We start from the raw sequence: 21,071 nt of genomic DNA on the forward strand, positions 1-21,071 counted from the left end.
GTAAGAAGGGCTTCCCCCATCTGAAGATGCTGGATGCTGCCGGATGCTCTGTTATCAATTTTGGCTACAGCCTCTCTCACAGGACATCTTTCTGCACAACATAGAGAGCACACTTCAGATTTCATAGCTGAGCTGTGGCTCGTCCTGTTTCCTGGGTATGAGCTTGTAGAAACTAGCCTACTGAGCATAGGTAAATTCTGAACGCATTGCTCCACCTGTTGTTTCCTCTGTCCTTGGCCATGGGCATGTGGCCCTCAGAAGTGCGCCTGGGAGAGAATACAGCCCTCAGGATGAAAAAAGTTCCTAAATCCAGATCAGGAACAAAGCAGGAGGTAAAGGACTAAAGCACCCTGTCTTCTACTCCAGGATCCTAACCCAGACTGGACTCCTTATGCTGGCTATTTCTGCAAAAAGAAATCCTCCACTCAGGGGCAAACAACATGATAATTGTCATGAGCCGTACGGTATAACTATACTCTACAGAGAAATGGAGGTGCTGAGTATCACTTAAGAGGAACTTAGCACACTAAAGGATCAGACACAAATTGACTAGACCTGGAGCAAGCCCTTTTCAGTAAGAGTTTCAGGTTTCCAAATAATTTGTGAGCCTTTCAAAGGAACAAAGGCTTGTAAGAAATACCCTAAAGCTGTTCTGCAGGCTTTGCCTTGACCTTTCACATCCGTGGGGTAGAAAAAGCAAATATTCAGAGAGAGCACAGGAGAGGCACATATTTTCATATAATTAAAATAATAATAATCCATGCCCTGATTGTTTTCTGGAGAACAATTTATTCCAGATTTTAATATAATGCAGAATTAGAAATGTGCTTAAAAGATTCAGCTGTGTATAACCACCAAAAGAACAGAAGAAAATATAAAGCCTTTTTATTCCATTTTACACTTTTCCATGTTAATGGACAGACATTAGGTTTAAGTGAATTTTTAAAAGGCAGCTCTGCCATGTTATTAGTTTACAGCTTGGTAATACTTCAGTTTGTTTGACCATAGGCCATGCAAGATGATGAGAAACAATAAGTACAGTGGTACCTCGGGTTAAGAACTTAATTCGTTCTGGAGGTCCCTTCTTAATCTGAAACTGTTCTTAACCTGAGGTACCACTTTAGCTAATGGGGCCTCCCGCCGCCACGCAATTTCTGTTCTCATCCTGAAGCAAAGTTCTTAACCAGAGGTACTAGTTCTTTCTTTTTTAATCTCTCTTAAAAAATTTTTTGTTGAATTTTATAACAATTAATGATACAAATCTCATTCATCATGTTATTTACAATTATTCTCACTCCCCTCCTCTGGACTTCCCCTAACCCCCCCTCTGCTGAGTTATTTAGTTTTATTTATCATACCCTGCTTTTCCTACACAAAAATAAAATCCCTTATCATTTCTCTAAAATATCTGTTACTCAAATGAAGTTTTCAAATCCTGCCAGTGAATCCAATGCATTCTGTTGTTTCTGCAAATAAACTGTAAATGGTTCCCAGACTCTTTTGAAGTCCTTTTTGTCCTTATCTCATAGTTTGTCTGTTAGCTTAGCCAATTCTGCATAGTGAACCAGCTTTTCTTGCCATTGTTCCTTTGATGGTATTTCTTCCATCTTCCAATATTGTGCAATCAAGATTCTTGCCACTGTTGTAGCATACATAAATAATGTCCATTTTTCTTTTGGTGGCTCTTGATTTGAGATACCTAACAAAAAAGCTTCAGGGTGTTTGACAAAATTCATTTTAAACATTTTTTTCAATTCATTGTATATCATTTCCCAATTTTTAAAAATGCATTTGCATTCCCACCACATATGATAAAATGTTCCTTCCTTTTCCTTACATCTCCAATATCTGTTATTTTCAGAGGTACTATTTCTGGGTTAGCGGAGTCTGTAACCTGAAGCGTCTGTAACCTGAAGTGTCTGTAATGTACATCAGATGAATAATTACAGAATGATAAAACTAAAACTAAAACTAATGATACTAAAACTAAAACTAATGATAAAACTAAAACTAATGATGAACTAAACTAATGATAAAACTACAGAACTATAAAACCAATTTCGAGGCAAGCATTCAATAAAACCAATTTCGAGGCAAGTACAGTATGTAAACTTGCTTATTCAAAATCAGATATTTTACCAAACTCTAATCACACCTAAAAGCCTATCCCAGACACCCCCAATCTTTGGCCCTCCAGATGTTTTGGACTACAATTCCCATCATCCCTGACCACTGGTTCTGTTAGCTAGGGAATCATGGGAGATCTGGACCATCTGGAGGGTTGGGGATGCCTGACCTATCCTATGAAATGTCTATGGGTCAAACAACTGGGTTCTGTGAGGCTCTTGAACAGCAATGAAACTATGTGGCTACATTGTATCCTCTTTTATTCCATTAAAATTGTATCACATTTTTCATTTAAAACAAGTCCAAGAGCAAATAATAAAAAGCAGTAGACAAGCAATGAAAATAACAGAAGTAACAAAATTATCACATCTGTGAAAATAACCCAGCCAATTCCACCTCCAATTAACCCAGTCTATGTAAATTAAAACGTTTATAATAGGTGGTGGATAACCATCAAGGTTGTTGTTTTTAACATTTTTTTATTTGAATTGACTTGCTAGTCTCTTAGTCCAAAAAAGTCTCTTAAGAGACTCACACAAAGGGGAGGAGGCATAATGTACAAAACAAGAAATGTCAATAAAACTATTCCAATAACCCACAAGGAAGCCCAGCAGAGAAATAAAGAAAACTACAGCACCTAGAACCTTTTCTCCAATAGTCCTTCAACCAACTTGTCCACCATCCACCTTTTGATTACAATGGGAGATGATATACATTTTAGCCTGGTGGCTTAATGAGGGCACCAGGCAGACCTAACTGAGGATAGCATTTCACAGATGAGAAGCCAGCTGGCACTGAGGGGAGAGCATTCCACAAATCGAGGTGCCACAGATGACGAAGCCCCCTCACTTGTTGCTGCACAATGCATACTTGGCAAATGTGTCACTATTAGGAGGGCATCCCAGCCAATTTTACAGCAAGGGCAGGTGCATAAGGGAGTAGGGACTCCATCAGGTATCACCTGGTCTGAAGCAACGTAGGACTTTATGTAAACACAAGCACCTTGAACTTGGCTTGGTAGTACCCTGGTAGCCATTGCAGCTATTTTAGAACTGGTGTGGCATGTAGTCACCAGCCTGCTCCAGTCAGCAGCCCCACACAGAGTGCACTGCAATAATCCATTTGTGAAGTTACCACTGCATGGATCACTGTGGCCAAGTTATCCCCGCCTAGGAATGACCCTAGATGGCAAACCAGCTGAAGCTGGCCAAGAGCGCTTCAAACCCCATGGAAGCTACTAGCATTTCCATTGGCAACACTAGATCGAAGAGTACAGACTATGTAGCTGTTCCTTATAGGGGACTGCAACCCCATTCAGAACCTGCCCAATTCCCAGACGTGGGAACCTTCAATTCACAGGGCCACCATCTTAAAAGGATTCAGTCTCAGCTCCTTGGCCCCCATACAGTCCATTACTGGAACCTAATAGGGCCAAGAGGTTGCCTTGCCTCTCCTGACTCAGGTGAAAAAGAGAAACATCAGCATGACTGGATGACAATAACCCTTGCCTGTCCACATTCACACAAACATTACCAGCCCTCTTATTTGCACCTTACTCTCTGCCACAAATATTGATATCTGCCCTTCTACTCCAATAGCCTTATTGCACACATTCACTATGCAGGCCTTACTAAAACCCTACCCACTTGTGAAAAACGGGGGGAGGGGGAGAAAGAGTTGCTCCTCGATTCTCCACCCTCCATCTTGTTATCAATGTCAGCCCAACATGGCTTCCAGCTGAATGTCTGCAGTGCAGAGTCTGCTGGACTTCCCTGCACAATTTAGAAGCTTGATCACGAAGGGAATTTCATGACGGAGAAGGGGCAAACAGGACTGAGGTCACACAAAAGACTTGGTCCAGCAGGCACAACATTTTATTAATGGACTCTTTCTAGAGATACCAAACATGATCCTTACAAGGCATCGGGAGGTACTTGGCTTTCTCCAAATCATACACAGCATTAAAAAATAATTATTTATTAATGTTAAATATCTATATGGTGTTTATGTGGTATATCTGATTGATACCTGCCTCACCTGTGAAGGTGATGGCACTGAGAACTGGGCCCCAGAGGTGGACCTTAAAGAACAGGGAGGTTTATATAGGAATGGCCAGTCCTTCAGATAACATGAGCCCAAGACATGGAAGATTTTATTTCTTTTAAACAATGTGATAAAAGTCATGTCAACTTTGCCCCTTTATATTCCAAAGTTGCAGGCAATGTCTAGCATTTGAGCCCTATTTTGGTGTAGGTGCCATTTATTTATTTCCCAATACTTTGCATCTTGGTTTTCCGTCTTAAAAAAAATACTTACAGCTTACAGAAGGCAAAACACTGTCTGAAACACAACTGTGGCAATAAAAATTCACAGAACCCAACCTGAGCCAACGGATTCAAGTTACAAGACATATAGGACTTTATATGTTAACATCAGCTCCTTGAACTGAATCTGGTAACTGGAAACCGGTGAGCATTGTTTTAACAACAGAAAGCCCGTGTTCCAAGCCACCCATGTCAATTAGTTATGTGGTGGCCATGTTCTGAACAAGGGAATGTTTCCAAGGAGAGCCCCAATACATTGTAGCAGCCAAATCTTCACCTAGGGCATGGGTAAGTGTGACAAGAGGGTCTGGAGCTGGAGAAAGCAAAATCATTCCCCTGATAGCACCTGGGCATCTAAAGTAAGGGCCAGAGCTAACAGTCCTCCTAAGCTGCAAAACTGGTCCAGGAAACCCCATCCAGGAAAAGGTTGAACGTCACTTATCAGATCCATTAAAACACCCAACTAGCAGGATTTCCAACATTGGTATTTTGCTGCAGTTTCTTACCCCGTCATTCAGACCATCACTGATTCAGCACTTCCATCACCTCATCTGACTCAGATGAAAAGCCCACTTCAGCCCAAACATCCGAACAGCCTCATATACATTTAGATCAAGGTAGCCAATAGGGCTACCCCATATGTTGTTGGACTACAACCCATATCATCTTTGACCACTATCCATGCTGCCTGGGAGTTGTAGTTCAACATTGCATAGAAGGAACCACATTGGCTAACCCCTCTTTTAGGTGTCTACCACCTATCCAATGAACTAAAACCAGATTTTCCTTTCTGACCCAAGAAAAGGAGAATATAATTTAAAGTCAAAGAAACAAAAACGACAGCTCAGAAGGCTATTTTTAATGTTTTCTTTTTCCTTTCATATTTCAACAACACATCTGAGCCCAAAGATTACATGGCTGCTTGCAGGGTAATAATAAGCACAAAATTGGACCACTGCAGAACTTTTAACAGCGTCTTCTTGGTACAGGGAGCTGTGGCAAAAAGCCCCGACAGAAAAAAAATTCATGTACCAACTTAAATTGGCTGGAAGCAAAGATAAAATATTATATTTTCATATAGTCTTGTTTGATTTTATCTCACATACAAATCAGGGACACATACAGCAGCATTTATTACAGCCTCTCTCCAAATGATGGAAAAGAGACACGGTACATACTGTAATATTATGATGAAGAATACAGAAAAGTTCCAAGTTGCCAATGGATGTTACATAAATGTTTACCTACACATAGATAAAAAATACATAACATGTATTGCCTTCTGTTAGCAATTACAAAATGTAACCCTGCCTATTTTGTTTATTGTTGTTTGTTTTTGCAGTTTGTTTTTTTATTTTAAAAAAATACATGCCACTTGGAGTTGTCCTGCAACTGTTTAAATTTGTGGCCCTAATTCACATCAGTTAAACCTGCACAGTACAATCTTAGATTTGTAAGTCTCATCAACTTCAATAGGACTTACTTCCCGGAAAGCATTGTGTAGGATTGCTTAGTTTGTTAATCTACTGATTAAGATGAGTAAAGCTAGCAGTCCTACATAATATAAAATGGTTATTTTACCACAATAAAATTAGCAGCTGACTGGTCTAGATTTTTGGAACTCTCATAAGACCCAAAGGATGCAGGTAGGATATATTGGGAGACGGAAAGAAAAAGGAGGAGTGGTTTCTAAGAAGTAATGCAAACTTGAGATGGAATTCATTTTGATATGTCATCCAAAATGATGTCCTCTTGTGCAGGGAAGTGTCAGAGAAGTGTTATCTTAGTAGAAATAATGATGCTTCCTATCCAAAATAAACCAGCTGGAAGAACATGGACAAAAACTAACGAGAAAGATGAATCTATGGCTGGAAGGATAATCTATTTAAAAGAGGTGTACTATGCAAAGAGAATGAAAGGGTAATATAATATAATTCCTCCTCGCACCATTTATTTATTACACATATAACCCACTTAGGTCCTCTAAGGAAGTCCAATACCAGTAAGATTTAGCTTGGTTTTATTTCAGTTTTGTCCAATTCTTTTCACTCCCTTTGATAAATATACACATCCAATTCAGTGAATAAGTTCAGATGTTGTGGCCAAACCAAGCTTTGTCTACCCAGACTGTTCTTCAGGCTTTTGTGTAACCCCCTCCTTTCTTTCCTGCTTTCTTATGCACCAATTCCCTCTTTGGTTTGCAATAACTATAGTTTGACAAGACATCCCTTATATATATATATATATATATATATATATATATATATATATATATATGGTTGTTTCAAACTACAGCTTGGTTTTGAGAATGGGATATCAATTTGAACTGACTTTCCAATTCTGATAATAACAATAGTTTGCTCAAAGCCCAGGAAATGATCTGGGAATGGCCAATGGGCTACTGTTTTTCTGGAGCTAAGAAGGTGTGGACTTTGGTTAGGGAGTTCCAATAAGATAGCAGTATTTTAGAAACCCCATAGATTGCCCTATTAGTCACCATGGCAATTTATGAAGCAGGAAATGAGGGAGGGAACCACAGCATGCAAACTCAAGACATGGCCCTGAAGACCACCCACGGTGTGGTTGTGAACCAGGCAGCTATTAGCAAACTATTGCATTCTTCTTATTCATTATGAAAAATAATCAGAATATACTGTATAAAGTCAAGAATCACACAAATAAGCACGAGCTTGCAATAAAACAACTCCCTCCTTATTAAGGCAATTCAAGAGCTTTCTGTGGAAACAAATAATATAAGAATTGCTGGTGGTGCTAAATTATCATCTCACTCAGCAGCCAAGATGATGCCCCTGGAAACCTAACAGAGAAAAATGACTGTTCTCTCTTACTGTTTGTTCCAGCATTCAGTAATCATATGTATATTACAAAAAGAGGATAGTATACCTCTGGATAGTACTGTAGGTAACACAAATATCGTTAACATGTTGCTAGCTTTCCTAGCTAATACCGGTAGCTATTGCAAGACTGTTCTCTGTCAAAACCCATTCTTGAACAATCTGTCTTATTTAGCAACACAACACCATCTTGGGATCAGTTCTGTATGTTATTCCATGTGAAGAATAACTAGACAAGGAAAGAAAAATGCAACCATGCCCTGCTAGGAACATCATGCAAAAAAACCAAACCAAAATCTGAAAAAATAGCTGGCACAAAAGACAGTAACATCAAATGCTTGTGAGCAAAGGAAAGTCTTGAGCTGGTACTAAAAATATTGTAGTGTTGGTGCCAGGTGGGGAGAGCATTTCATGATCAGGGGCTTTTCCTCTTTGCCTCCCTCTAAACCACCAAATAAACTCACTCCAGAATTTTCATAATGTCATAAACTTCAGTGATGTAGTTGCCGCCCCTAAACTAAGAAGCATCCCAAATGTTTCTTCATAGGGAAGCTAGTCCAAGCTCTTGATGCAAGGATGGGGCACTTCCATCCCTCCAAATATTGCTGGACTTGAACTCTGTCATGACTAATGACGTGGGGACCCAGCCATGCATAGTGGGGGACTCTGATGAGCCCGCTCTTTCAGGGAGGTAAAGCCTAGCACATGACAGGTCTGGTCAGCCTACATAAGGTTCTGGTTGGTCCCACAAGGGACATATCTCCAGTAGCTGTATTAGTAGGGCCCCGTGGAGCTGTCCAAGGTTCTGTATACTCTCTTCTTTACCTCAGCATTGCCAGCTTCCCCTGGGAGCCTCAAGTGCCCACCAAACTGGACCAATGGCCATGATTCCTGACCATGCTGAATGAGGCTGATGGGAGCTGGAGTCCAACAAGTTCTGGGGAACCTTAATGGACTGAGCCTTTGTAATGTACATCAAGGGGGAAAGGAAGAAGGCACAAGAGACAGAGCTCAAAGGTTTACAATGTTATACTAAGTTAACTGAATGTACAACTTGATGTTTCTAGTTCAGCTGTAATAGTTTTCAACTTTTCACGAACGATGAAAGGAGTTACTTAAATTAACCTTGCAATCAGTCTGTGCTGATTGGTTAAATTGGAGCTAAGGCAAATCGTTCCAGAAAGGGAACCAGTTCTAACGTTCTTTTGAGGCCTTAAGCCCTGAGTGAAACCAGGTGCTAAAATCTGAGCAAAACATGATGCCAAACTTAAGTCTCACTCTGAAGTCAGAGCTTTCTCCACACAGAGCAAGCAAAAATAAACTATGTTGGAGGTTGGAGACGAGACAAAGAGTAAATCAAAACAAGAGCTGCAAAAGGCAACATATCTCTTGGATAAGTTGAGATGGAACTGACCTGGTTACCTGGGATGTATTTATAGGAATCATGGGGCATTAACATTTAGAGAATCAATGTGGTGCAGATGATAGTGTCACACAAGGCGATCCATGTCCAAATCTATGCTCAGCCATAAAGTTCATGTGGTCACCTTGAGCCCCTTACTGCTTCTTAAGTCTCGCTTCACCTTGCAGCAGGTTTAGTGATTATAAAATGGAGGGAGTATTTCTTACTGAAGGAGTGGAGCTTATTACTACCTGGTCCAAAGAAAGAGAAAAATGGCAACATTTTGGCTAGAGCAGAGATGAGAAACCCATGACCCTCTAGATGCGATTGGATCCCATCTGCCCAGACCATTGCCATGTTGGCTGGGACTCCCTCAGAAGGTGGCGGAACCTCCTTCCTTTTTAAGCAGAGGTTGGGTCATCATCTGTCATGGATGCTTTAGTTGAGATTTCCTGCATTGCAAGGGACTAGATGATCCTCAGGGTGCCTTCCAATTCTACAATTCTATGATTCTGTGATCCTAACTGTTCACTGCTAGACCAGACAGGATAGCAGAATCATTACAGGTGGCAGCTACTGCCTCATCACAGCAGGACTGCTGTCCCTTAAAACATCTGCATCTGCAAAATGAAGTGCCCCTCACTTTAGATGCTTAAAGTTCTATGCTACCATTGCTGCTTGGTGCTGGATCAGGCCACAGGAACATGAGACTTTCCCCCATACTGATCTTGTTAGTCTCCTCCCCCATCGTTCTGCCCGGACACTGAGGTTCAGTGCTGAGGGCCTTCTGGCGGTTCCCTCGCTACGAGAAGCCAAATTACAGGGAACCAGGCAGAGGGCCTTCTCGGTAGTGGCGCCCGCCCTGTGGAATGCCCTCCCACCAGAGGTCAAAGAGAATAACAATTACCAGACCTTTAGAAGGCTTCTCAAGGCAGCCCTGTTTAGGGAAGCTTTTAATGTTTGATGGATTTCTGTATTTTAATATTCTGTTGGAAGCCACCCAGAGTGGCTGGGGGAACCCGGCCAGATGGGTGGGGTATAAATAATAAATAATAATAATAATAATAATAATAATTGTTGTTGTTGTTGTTGTTGTTGTTGTTGTTGTTGTTGTTGTTATCATCATGATTTAGCAGTGGCTGTAATGAGGATTGCCTGGCTGAATATTTACATAGTTATCGTGCTGCTGGCACTCACTATTCAGCTCATCACACATGGTACTTTTGCTTCCATTTTACTGTGCATTTATGAAACTCACTAAAATATCCCTTATATGAGAAAAAATCTTTCTATCCTGGTGTTAACCATTAGGTCAGTGTTTCTCAACCTTTTTTGGGCCACGGCACACTTGTTCCGTGAAAAAAATCACGAGGCACACCACCATTAAAAAAGTTAAAAAATTTAACTCTGTGCTGCCCTATATTATAATTATGACTGTAAGAAACACTTGCCAAATATTGCACTGAGCTTTGGGAAAGAGGAGGAGAAATATTTCTCTCCGGCGGGTTAGTGCTGGGTATTGGCGGCCGCCAGGCACGTGACAATGCAAATCGCCCTTCTCGTCGCCGCACGTCGCGGCACACCAGCCAGCGTCTCGCGGCACACTAGTGTGCCGCGGAACAGCGGTTGAGAAACGTTGCATTAGGTCTCCCCCGTCTCCTCCTTGATTTTGCCTAACAGTGCAAAGTGCCCTTAACTCAAGCTCAGCTCTCTATTTAGAAATAGCGCTCCTCTGTGAAGTACAAATATCCATCCTTTCCCTCACCACTTCTTTCCAGTTTTCATCCCTTCACCCCAAAGAATCATGACCAGTAGGAATGGTTCTCCTTTTCAGAAAGGAATTCTCAATGCTCTGCACCAGGGTTGCATAACCTGTGACCCTACAGAAGTTGTTGGACTCCAACTTCCATCATCCCTGACCACTGACCATAAATCTGGGGCTGATAGGAGCTGATTCTAACACCACCTGGTGGGCCGCGGGTCCCCCATTCTTGCTCGATGCATCCCTGATTAAAATAGACAATATCCATGCAGAAAGAAAAAACAAACAAACTCATAGGATTCCAGAAGATGGCAATGTAAGATTGCATTACAATTGGCCTGGTTGATCCATTTACAAAACATCCATGGTACAAAATTAGGTATTTTGCAAGTGAAGCAAACTAAATTAGATTAATCAACATATTAATCAACATATTTGTTGATTAAAAAATCAACAAATATGTAAAGTCCAATCAGCAACATCTTAAGATGTTGGACTATCATATATTGCTGATTGGACTCTACTACACTATTTTATAGAATGGATGTCTGACCAGTGTCTACATTGCTATGTTTTAGACTCATGCTTCAAATTTTCTTATTTATGCATGCTTTCTCTGCCATAGTGGCCCGTACTGTTGAAAATATTTTGCTCTTTTTCTGTATTGTATTTTGCATATACCGTAATTTCAGGTTTTAAAATGCACATTTAAGCAGTATGGAAATTCCAACAAATAAATAAATTCAACAAATAAGTTCTTGTATCAGCAACATTCTTTTTCTCATCTCTTTTTCTTAAAGAGGAGGAAGATTTCCGCAAAATTCAAAAGTTAACTCACCATAGTTAGGCACTACTACTGTATGATATCCCGCCCCGCAAAGTTAAGTTGCTTAAACTCAGTCCTCCAATGAACCATTTGAAAATGTGTTTCTGTGATATTGTATGCCAAGACCTGCAATTCTACCAACCACATTCAGTTTCGGGGGGGGGGGGCACTAGAAAGGCTCATTTCCAAATTGTAATAGACATTTCAGAATATGTTAGCACACTAGAAAGATTGCACATCAAAACTTTGAATGCTGCAATTCAAGATTTCTATGCTGTCCAATATGACGGACAAGACAGGAAGCAGCTCATAGGAAATCATTCCCAGTGGTTTCTCAAACATGTACAATGTCGCTTTCTGTTTTACTGCAACAAATGGAAACACCAAACAAAAATAGCTGTTGGTTCTGATGTTCAGCTTGCAGCTTGGTTCTGGGGAAAACAACGGCTCATCCCACACCCCACACAGAGCTAACAGAATCTCTCTTTTGTGTGTGTGTGTGTGTGTGTGTGTGTGTGTGTGTGTGTAGTGCACAGCAGGTGAATATAAGTTATCTTTAGAGGAACTGGGCATGAAAGGACTTTCTTTAAGTAAATCCACCTATCCTTTTGGTTCCTTTTTATAATGCAGAAAGTTTTGCCCATTGAAGCTATCACTCCTAATTCTTTAGCCACTCTTAATAATTGTTGGCATAGATTTCCAGACAATTTTTGTGATTGCTTAGAGTTCCACAACAAAATGTGTGTGTGTGTGTGTGTGAGAGAGAGAGAGAGAGAGAGAGAGAGAGAGAGAGAGAGAATATCCATCCATTAGTCTACGATTCTATCCAGAGATCAATCTAAGGGCATATATATATGATGATGCTAGACTGAGAATCTGTTAAAACCATACAGATCTAAGCCTATTCAGTGCCCAAAGAGAGATTTCCTGAAAGGCGTGTGAGACAGTCTTTGCATTCTGAGGGAAATGCAATTCTTAAAGTTGCTCACCAATATTTATTTTTAATGTAAGGTGTATCCACATAGAAACAGTTAGGATTCTGATGGTTGCATTTCCAATACCTAAACAGTGACATCCTACAGACCTTATTTCCAGCATAGCGTTACATAGGTCTATTCAAGCTGCACTGAATTCAGTGAGGCACACTCCCAGGTAACATAAGACTGCAGCATCAGGCCAATGGCCCATCTAGTCTAGCAACCTGTTCCCATAGTGGCAAACCAAATGCCAGTGGGAAACCAGGGAACGGGACCCAAACACAAGAACGCTCTCCACTCCTTTGGTTTCCAGCAACTGGGATTCAATGGCATGACTGTCTCCAACCAAGGAGGCAGAGAATAACCATCATGGCTGGTAGCCATCAATAGCTGCCACCTCCACAAATTCTCCTAACCCTTTTAAAACCATCTAGGTTGGTAGCTATGCACCACATGAAGAAGTACTTCATTTTATTTGTGCTGAATCTTCCAATGCTCAGCCTCATTGGATGTCCATGTTCTAGTGTTATGAACGGGGTAAACAAAATTTCCCCTACCCATTTTCTCCACGTTATGCATCCTTTTAATAAACTTCTTTCATGACACCTCTTACTCGCCTTTTCTCTAAACCAAATCAAAATGTCACACACACTGCAATCTAGGGGAGTCACTCTATTGTATCCCCTTGATCATTTTGGTTGCCCATTTCTGAACCTTTTCCAACTCTACAATATCCTTTTTGGGGTGAGGTGACCAGAATTATACATATAATTCCCAGTGCAGCCACACCATAAATTTGTACAACGACATTATGATATTGGCAGTTTTATTTTCAATTCCTTTTCTAATTATTCCTAGGGTGGAACTCTTAAGTCATTTATGAACAAGTTAAAAGAACAAGCCCCAATACTCGTCCTTGGGGTACTGATTTTTCTACATCTCTTCGTTCAGAGAAATGTCAATTCATTCCCACTCCATGCTTCCTGCGTTACCAATTCCTGATCCACAGGAGGACCTCTCCACTTTTTCCTTAATTGCTAAGCTTACTCAGGGGTCCTTGCTGAAAACTTTTTGAAAGTCCAAGTACATTATATTAACTCTAATTGCTTTGTGAGACAGGTTCTGGTTCATAGGATTTCAGCCTTAATTTTTCCTGAAGTACCACATCCTCCCTCAAAGACATAAGCTTCAACTCTTGGGAGCCCAATTTGTTCCTTAAAGATGAATCGTGGCGTAAACTAACTAGGAGTTTTCACTTGCAAGCCCAACTGCATTGATTCACACCCAATTGAGCCATTAAAATGTAATGACGAAAAGGGTGGAAAGCTTGGGACAAAATCTGCACATAGTGCAAACTTTAGGAAAGTGGTCCTGGAATCTGTGCATCTTCTCACTGAACCAGACACTCCTATTAATATCCTTGTGAAATTCCCACAGGAATATATCTGCGTGATGTGCAATCTTTGCAGAGGTTTAGGAAGCAAGCTGGGCCAGTCTCTTTCGCTGTGTTCGGCAGCCTTTCTGTCTTGCTTGTAATAATAGCCAACACCTGATACTCTCCAAAATAAAGAATGCGACTCTCCAGAGTGCAAATGATTTTTGTTTGCAGAAAGCAGAATCCCGGAAATCAAATATTTTCATACACACCACACTTTCGTGAATTCTTTTCTTCCTATAAAAATATTTTCTCACAAAAGGAACTGACAGCGATGGCTCAGAGAACTACTTTAGGCGTGCCTAAGGAGTTGGATGGGCCTGGTGGGATCAAAATGGTTTTTCATTTGAATGGTGGATAAGAACGCTGTATCTTTTTAAAGTTTCAAAAAGAGATTTGCCATGAGGCAAGTGGGGACTACCAGCCCAAAGTCTCCTTGCCATGTAGAACTAGCGACCACACAGTTCTGTTGATTCAGGCCACTATAAATTCCTATCTGAAGTTTTTTTTATATATATTTGGGTGGACTGTAAACACAGCAAGGAAAATTCCCAAGCCAACCTTTTTCTTTCATCTCACCGGAGATATGCAAAATATATAAAAAGTGCAAACATTGCCCTAATCAGCTTTGTAAACAAAATCCAACCAGGTTACCTTCCAGAACCATTGAGCAGGTAGATACCTTAATATCTACTGAATTGCATGAGTAGCACATAGATTTCTTTAAAAAAAAACCCAAAACCAAACAAACCATAAACCTTGGCTGTGTGGCTGTAATTCTTTAACTGTGAGGGGGGAAATAGCTTAATATTGAGGCTATTATGTTCTCATTTCTGTATCTTGACTTTGTTTGAAATTAAGAGACTTTGGAAACTTTGCTCTAAGAGCTGCCAACTAGAATTTAAGCATGAACACCAGCAAAGGAAGATCAACATGACCCAAACAGAGTATAACAAAGGTTTATAACTCAGCATTTTGTTTTTGGCCTCAAATAACTGATTTCTTCTCCTCTACCTTTCTTTCCCTTTACTCTTCTTCCCTTTTGAGTCTTGCCTTTTTAGTTTGTAAGTCTGATGCCTGGCCTCTTTCACTCTCTTTTTATTGAAGTGAGCTGCTTGGGGAGACAATACTGTAGTTGTCTGAAACGGTCTGAGAAGCCGGATAAAAATACAGTATATAAATAAGAGAAACACACCCTTGGGAAACTGCACTGAGGGAGGAGCCAATTTTCTTTAATTGTTAAGAAGGATTAAGGGCTCATAAAAAGCGGCTTCTAATTAAGGGCTTTTTTTAAAAAAAGAATGCGTAAAATAACTCAACCATTTTCCTTCTGATTTAACCCCCTTTGAGCACTACTGATTTAAAACACAGCGAAGTGCAACTGCAGTCAGACCTGACCATCAACAGTAAAACTTTTACCAACTCTTGAACAGCACAGAGTGATCGGATAGAACTTTCCAAGCCGGCAAGTTCTTCTCAACGGGGAAGAAAGTGGACAACATCTGACCAAGTGATGTTTTTTCAAGATTTGTTGCCTCAGTCAAAATTACTCACCGACAATGACACCAATGATGGTGAAGATCACAAAAAAATTCCTCAGTAAGTAACTTTTGACATCATCCTTTGTGATGCTCTGCACTTTCTTCTTTGCCAGGAGAGTACGTTTCCGGACTCCTTGCAGAATGCGCTCCATCCTGTTGCCCGACCTCGTGTCTTCACCGTTACTTTTAGTCATCTATAGATCACAAAGCCTCTACTTTATAGATTTGCTGCTGTTAAAATCTCTGTGGTGGGGAGGGGAGGGGGGATGAAAACTCCTTTCCCTTGATCAGTGACAACAGAAACCCTAAAAGAGATAGAGATAGAGATTGAGAAAGCGGAGTTTTCAATAACTGCCTTCAAAACCATGCAATAGAAACCCAACTTTCAGCTCTTTTATGCAAACATTTTTGTAAAAAATAATAATTATAATCAAGGCATTGTGGTCAATATGGAATAATTTTACATCACAACATAGGAAAATAAAGTCACTTATATGAAGAGCGGCGCGGGCACAATCCAGCTATTTTAGGGCGCAACGGTATGCATGTTTATTCAGATATGAACTGCACTGTGTTCATTGGAGCTCAGATAAGCAGCATATTAATACATCCTCAAAGTTCCTGTGCTTCGATTAAAGAACAGGATTAGCACCCCCACTAAAAGCAACAGGACTTAATTTTGGCTGCATTGTGTCAGGATATCTTAAGGCTGCTTTTAAAAATCTATTTGGTTCAGATCAAATTACTTATTACAGTATTTTTATATATATATACAGTATATATTTGGCATAGCTGCCAAGTTATCCCTTTTTTTAAGGGAAATTCCCTTATGCTGAATAGGCTTCCTCGCGAGAAAAGGGAAAACTTGGCAGCTATGATATTTGGGGGGGAATCGTATCACACTTTAGCCAAATTTCACAGCTTTTGTGCAAATCATTTTTAGTTCTCTGCTGACGGTATATGACTAATTTACATTATCTTGTACATGACCCCAAACAAAAGCATGCAATCCATTCATCTATTTAAGAAGGTTGCTCTTAGACACTTTCCCACCCACAGGCACCACTGTCTCTTGAGGTATGCTGTAGTCTGCATATCAACTCAAAATGGGACAAATTAGAGTTTAAACCCCTATTAGAGGGACACTGCTTGCTTATTACACATTTACACTCACAAATACTAATATTTTGCTGTACTGCAGCTCACACATCAAACACCCGATTCTAAAAGTGTGCATGATTGGTTTTTTTAATCCTTGACTTAAATCCAACTTCACCTTCCACGTTTGATCGTAGCATTTAAGACAGCTGTTCGCGTCTCCCACTGCAAAAGTTATGAGGCTGACTCACAAAAGGTTTGAAATGATAATAAGCTGGGCACAGGCAACATGATTTTCCAATTGTATCAAGTGCTTAACATCTCTAGTAGCTGGTGGTTCCCAGCTACTGAAATCCAAATAAGTTTTAATAAAGTTTCTCACAAGTACCTGCTGAAACATTCATCCTCTCACCCCTGTTGGAATATTAATTTCTGCATTATTTTGAACAAATAAAAGTTTCCCATGTCACCTGGTTATAGAAAGATATCGTTTTGGGGCGGGGGAATCCTGTGCAGAATTATTTGCTTTAACCAGAGCTGCTGCAACCCTATACCCCCCCCTTTTTTGGTAACAGGTCCCACTGAACTTCGGGGAACTTACCTCTCCGAGGAGACACTTCCCAGGTCATTACGCTGTTAAAGAAACAGTCGCTCTTCTCCCGCACCCCAAATCAGGAGCCCTCCCCCCCACCTGTCCGTCTCAATATCCAGGGTGCAAGGAGTACCCCAAAGGGAGACAGCATCCACTGAAGCAGGAAAGGACGGCTGGGTGCCAAGGGGAGAGGAAGGCATATGCAACTTGAGAAGGGATAGCACAGCGAGACTCTTAACCTCGGGGTCGCGGGTTCCAGCCCCACGTTGCGCAAAAGATCCCTGCACCGCAGAGGGGTGTCGGACTACGCGATCCCCTCGCAACTTTGCAATTACGAGATCGAGAGCGCGCGCTCACCTTTCCAGACCTCGGAGTCCTCTCCGAGCAAAGCGGGCGGGAGGCAAGAGGCGAGATTCCCTCCAGATCGAGTGGAGTCCACGCGGGGAGGGACGGAGGCTGTCCGGGGTAGCGGGAGCGAGAACGTGGGCCGGGGGCGCAGGCTGGGACTCTGCCGGAGGCAACTTAGAACCGCAGCAAGTTAAGGAAAGGGGAGGAGCCGGGCCGGGCAAATGTGTGTGCGCGCAGGCGGCGGCGCCGAGGGGCGCTGGGAGGCGAGCCTGGCGAATACTGATGAGCCTCGGCGCTCCGCAATCGGGGTGGCTTTCCTTTGTGTGCCCCCCGCCCCACTTTTAGGCCACTTTCACGCTTTGTCAGTTCAGCTTCCTTGGAAATGCAAACTCTGGAGCCGGGAGAGAATGGCGAGCGCGCAAGCCTCTTCTCTTTCCTTCGTCGCCTTGCCAAACGAGATTTCTGGGTCTCCAGATAGCGTTATGCAGCATTATATACATGCATGCATCTATCCTTTTAGGATAATAATAATAATAATAATAATAATAATAATAATAATAATAATAATAATAATAATAATAATAATAATGGTGCAAGTGTGCGCTTCCCTTTCAAGGCTTCTTGTAGGAGGCCAGGAAACGTGTTGGCATTTTTATTTGTGTGTGCCTGAAATCAATGCTCTGTCAAAGCTGCCCCAGAAGGCGAGTAACCTGTCTGCGATTTCTCAGGAGTGAGCAGGACCAGGACAAGGGAAAAGTCAACAGAAGCACAGACAGCTCTTCTTCCTTTCGGTCGTTACGCTACATTCAAGACAGGGCTTGTTCTGTCAACGTTTTCTTTTAAAAGCCTCCCGAAGTAAACTCAAGCCAGCTGCCCAGCCGAAACTTTCAGCGCTTTAGAAGCCGTGAAAGGTAACGAGGGAAAGGACAGCTGCTTCGAAGTTTATCTTTTGCTTTAATTCACTGTGTGCACCCAGGATGCAGACTTCCAAAGAATGAGCGCATTTTAAGATGCCGAGTGAGACCTTACACAAAGTTTAAGAGGAATGCTGGTGGCTCCTTCAGGCCTCTCATAAGACATTTCCATATTTATTTTTACTCTCTGAGTCATGGATAAAAAATGCATACCTCTATAACTGCAAACTTATCCCCTGAGGTCACGTCCATACCATACATTTAAAGCACTCTTATATCACTTAAGAAGTCACTGCTTCCCCCAAAGAATCCTGGGAACTGTGGTTTGTTAAGGGTGCTGACCTCAGAGCACTATATTTCCCAGCGTCCATAACAAACTACAGTTCCCAGGCTCCACGACTGCTTAAGTGATATAAGACTGCTTTATGTCAGAACATAATACTAGCCCTGATGGATCTGGTCAATGGCTCATCTGTGGCCAACCAGATATTCGTGGGAAGCCAATAAGCACCAGCACTTGCCCCTTCTGCAGCTTCTGGCAACTGGTATTCAGAAACATACTGTCTCCAATCATGGAGGCAGAGTGTATAGCCATTGTGGCTAGGAGCTAGGAGCCATGGAGAGATAGCCTTACCTGTCCTGAATTTCATTTATTAAATTTGCATGCCACCCTTCACCCTTAGTTCTCAGAGTGGTTCACAACATAAAGATCTATAACCATCATAGGGCTTGTTTCTGGCGTATCACAGCTTTATCCAAGGGCTAACTAGCAAATATCAGTATAATGAATTCTAAAATAGCAGTAGACATATAACCAGAGTTTTGTTGTTTGCTATAATAATGGAAGTTCAGGTAGAATGTATACTGTAGATCAGGAAAGGTAGCACTAAAGTCAAAAGGATGGCAGCGTGGTTAATGGGCAGAGTCAAGGAAGGTAAGAGAGGGAAGAAAGTTTCTCTCAGTAAATGGAAATCTTTAAATCTGTTTAAGCGATCCAAGTTGGGGGGCATTACTCTTGTGGGAGCACGTCATAGTTTTACTATTTTATTTATTTATTTCATAATGTTTATATACCACTTGACAGTAAAACAAAAACAAAATTCCCCAAAGCAGTATGCACTGCCTTAAGAATTACTTTATTTTGTCTGCCCTGAATCTTCCATACTTCAGCTTCATTGCATGTCCCTGAGTCTTATAGTAGAACATTATGCATGAAGTGAAGGAAGTGGATACGGAGAAGTAATTCTATATGCATCTATCATGTCTAAACTAAAAAAGCCCAAAATGTTGTAAGCTTTCCTTATAGGGAAGGTGATAGTTTTATCACCTGGTACGCAGGCTGAGACCCTACCTGCCTGCAGACTGTCTCGGCAGAGTGGTGCATGCTCTAGTTATCTCTCACTTGGACTACAGCAATGCGCTCTATGTGGGACTACCTTTGAAGGTGACCCGGAAACTACAACTAATCCAGAATGTGGCAGCTAGACTGGTGACTGGGAGCGGCTGCCGAGACCACATAACACCGGTCTTGAAAGATCTACATTGGCTCCCAGTACGTTTCCGAGCACAATTCAAAGTGTTGGTGCTGACCTTTAAAGCCCTAAATGGCCTCGGTCCAGTATACCTGAAGGAGCGTCTACACCCCCATCATTCTGCCTGGACACTGAGGTCCAGCACCGAGGGCCTTCTGGCGGTTCCCTCGTTGCGCGAAGCCAAGTTGCAGGGAACCAGGCAGAGGGCCTTCTTGGTAGTGGCGCCCGCCCTGTGGAACGCCCTCCCATCAGATGTCAAAGAGAAAAACAGCTACCAGTTTTTTAGAAGACATTTGAATGCAGCCCTGTTCAGGGAGGCTTTTAATGTTGAATAGATTACTGTATTTTATTTTTCGGTTGGAAGCTGCCCAGAGTGGCTGGGGAAGCCCAGCCAGATGGGTGGGGTATAAATAATAAATTGTTGTTGTTGTTGTGATTGCCCTTTTCCAAACCTTTTCCAATTCGACCAGTGGCCAAAAGACACTGACAACACAACCCTACATATGTCCACTTAGAAGTTCAATAAGGTTCACTCCTAGGTAAGGTTACAGAATTTCACCTGGGTGTCTGTCTGGAAAATAAACCGAATCAGAACTGGGGTAGGTGTGGGGCCAGCTCTATCATTAGGCAGAGTGAGGTAGCTCAGGTAAAGCATGTGTACCATCGCAAAGGCAAGCCTCATATGTGCTGCCATGTTAGTGTTGAAGTCAGATTAAATTGCTAGCCCAGTTGGCCTCTGTAGATGGAATTTTATGTATATAGAATATCTTCGGCTCAGGCAGCAAAATTTATTGGCCATGGATGGGAAAGGAATGGAGTATCTGGCAAAACAAATCAAAACATCAAACACAGTAAAACATCAGCACCAAACATTAAAAACCTCCCTATACACCATCCCTGACAGCATCACTGACAGTATTGGCTAATAGGAACAATTTTTTTAAATCTGGCATTAGCATTATTTACTGATTTCTTTAACAATGTTTATTGACAAAGTCGTTTGCAAAGGTGCTGGTGCATTACAGATAAGATGGTGAACTATGGAGGATGTAGGAACCAATCAGAATGGACTGTAAATTCAGAAATTGCCACATGAATTTACCAATAGATAGAATGATTTTAGACTAGGAAGCTAGCAAACAGTACTTTTCGCTAGCAGTCATAACTGAAATTGGAAGTGTGCAACCCATTGAAGATCTGTGGGAACAGGAATGATGAACCAGTAACACTCTAGACGTCCCTGGACTCCCCAGCCAGCATGGCTAATGCTTAGGAATGATGGGAATTGTAGTCCAACAACATCTGCAGGGCCCCATCCCTGTGAGCTATAGTAAAGGT

The 21,071-nt window shown here is 41.6% G+C and overlaps 1 protein-coding gene across 1 annotated transcript in view; it reads right to left on the minus strand.

Moving 5' to 3' along the window:
• Positions 1-17,431, minus strand: part of SLC1A3 (solute carrier family 1 member 3) — a 41,372-nt gene extending 23,941 nt beyond the window's left edge. Inside the window, exons 1-2 of the mRNA XM_035100736.2 lie at positions 17,297-17,431; positions 15,263-15,554 (exon numbers count right to left, since the gene is read on the minus strand). Of these exons, the coding sequence (XP_034956627.2) occupies positions 15,263-15,443 (181 nt within the window). The 5' untranslated portion in view covers positions 15,444-15,554; positions 17,297-17,431. The remainder of the gene's footprint in view (positions 1-15,262; positions 15,555-17,296) is intronic.
• Positions 17,432-21,071: the final 3,640 nt, after the last annotated feature.

This window comes from Zootoca vivipara, chromosome 11, assembly GCF_963506605.1.
Source record: "Zootoca vivipara chromosome 11, rZooViv1.1, whole genome shotgun sequence".
NCBI lineage: Eukaryota > Metazoa > Chordata > Lepidosauria > Squamata > Lacertidae > Zootoca > Zootoca vivipara.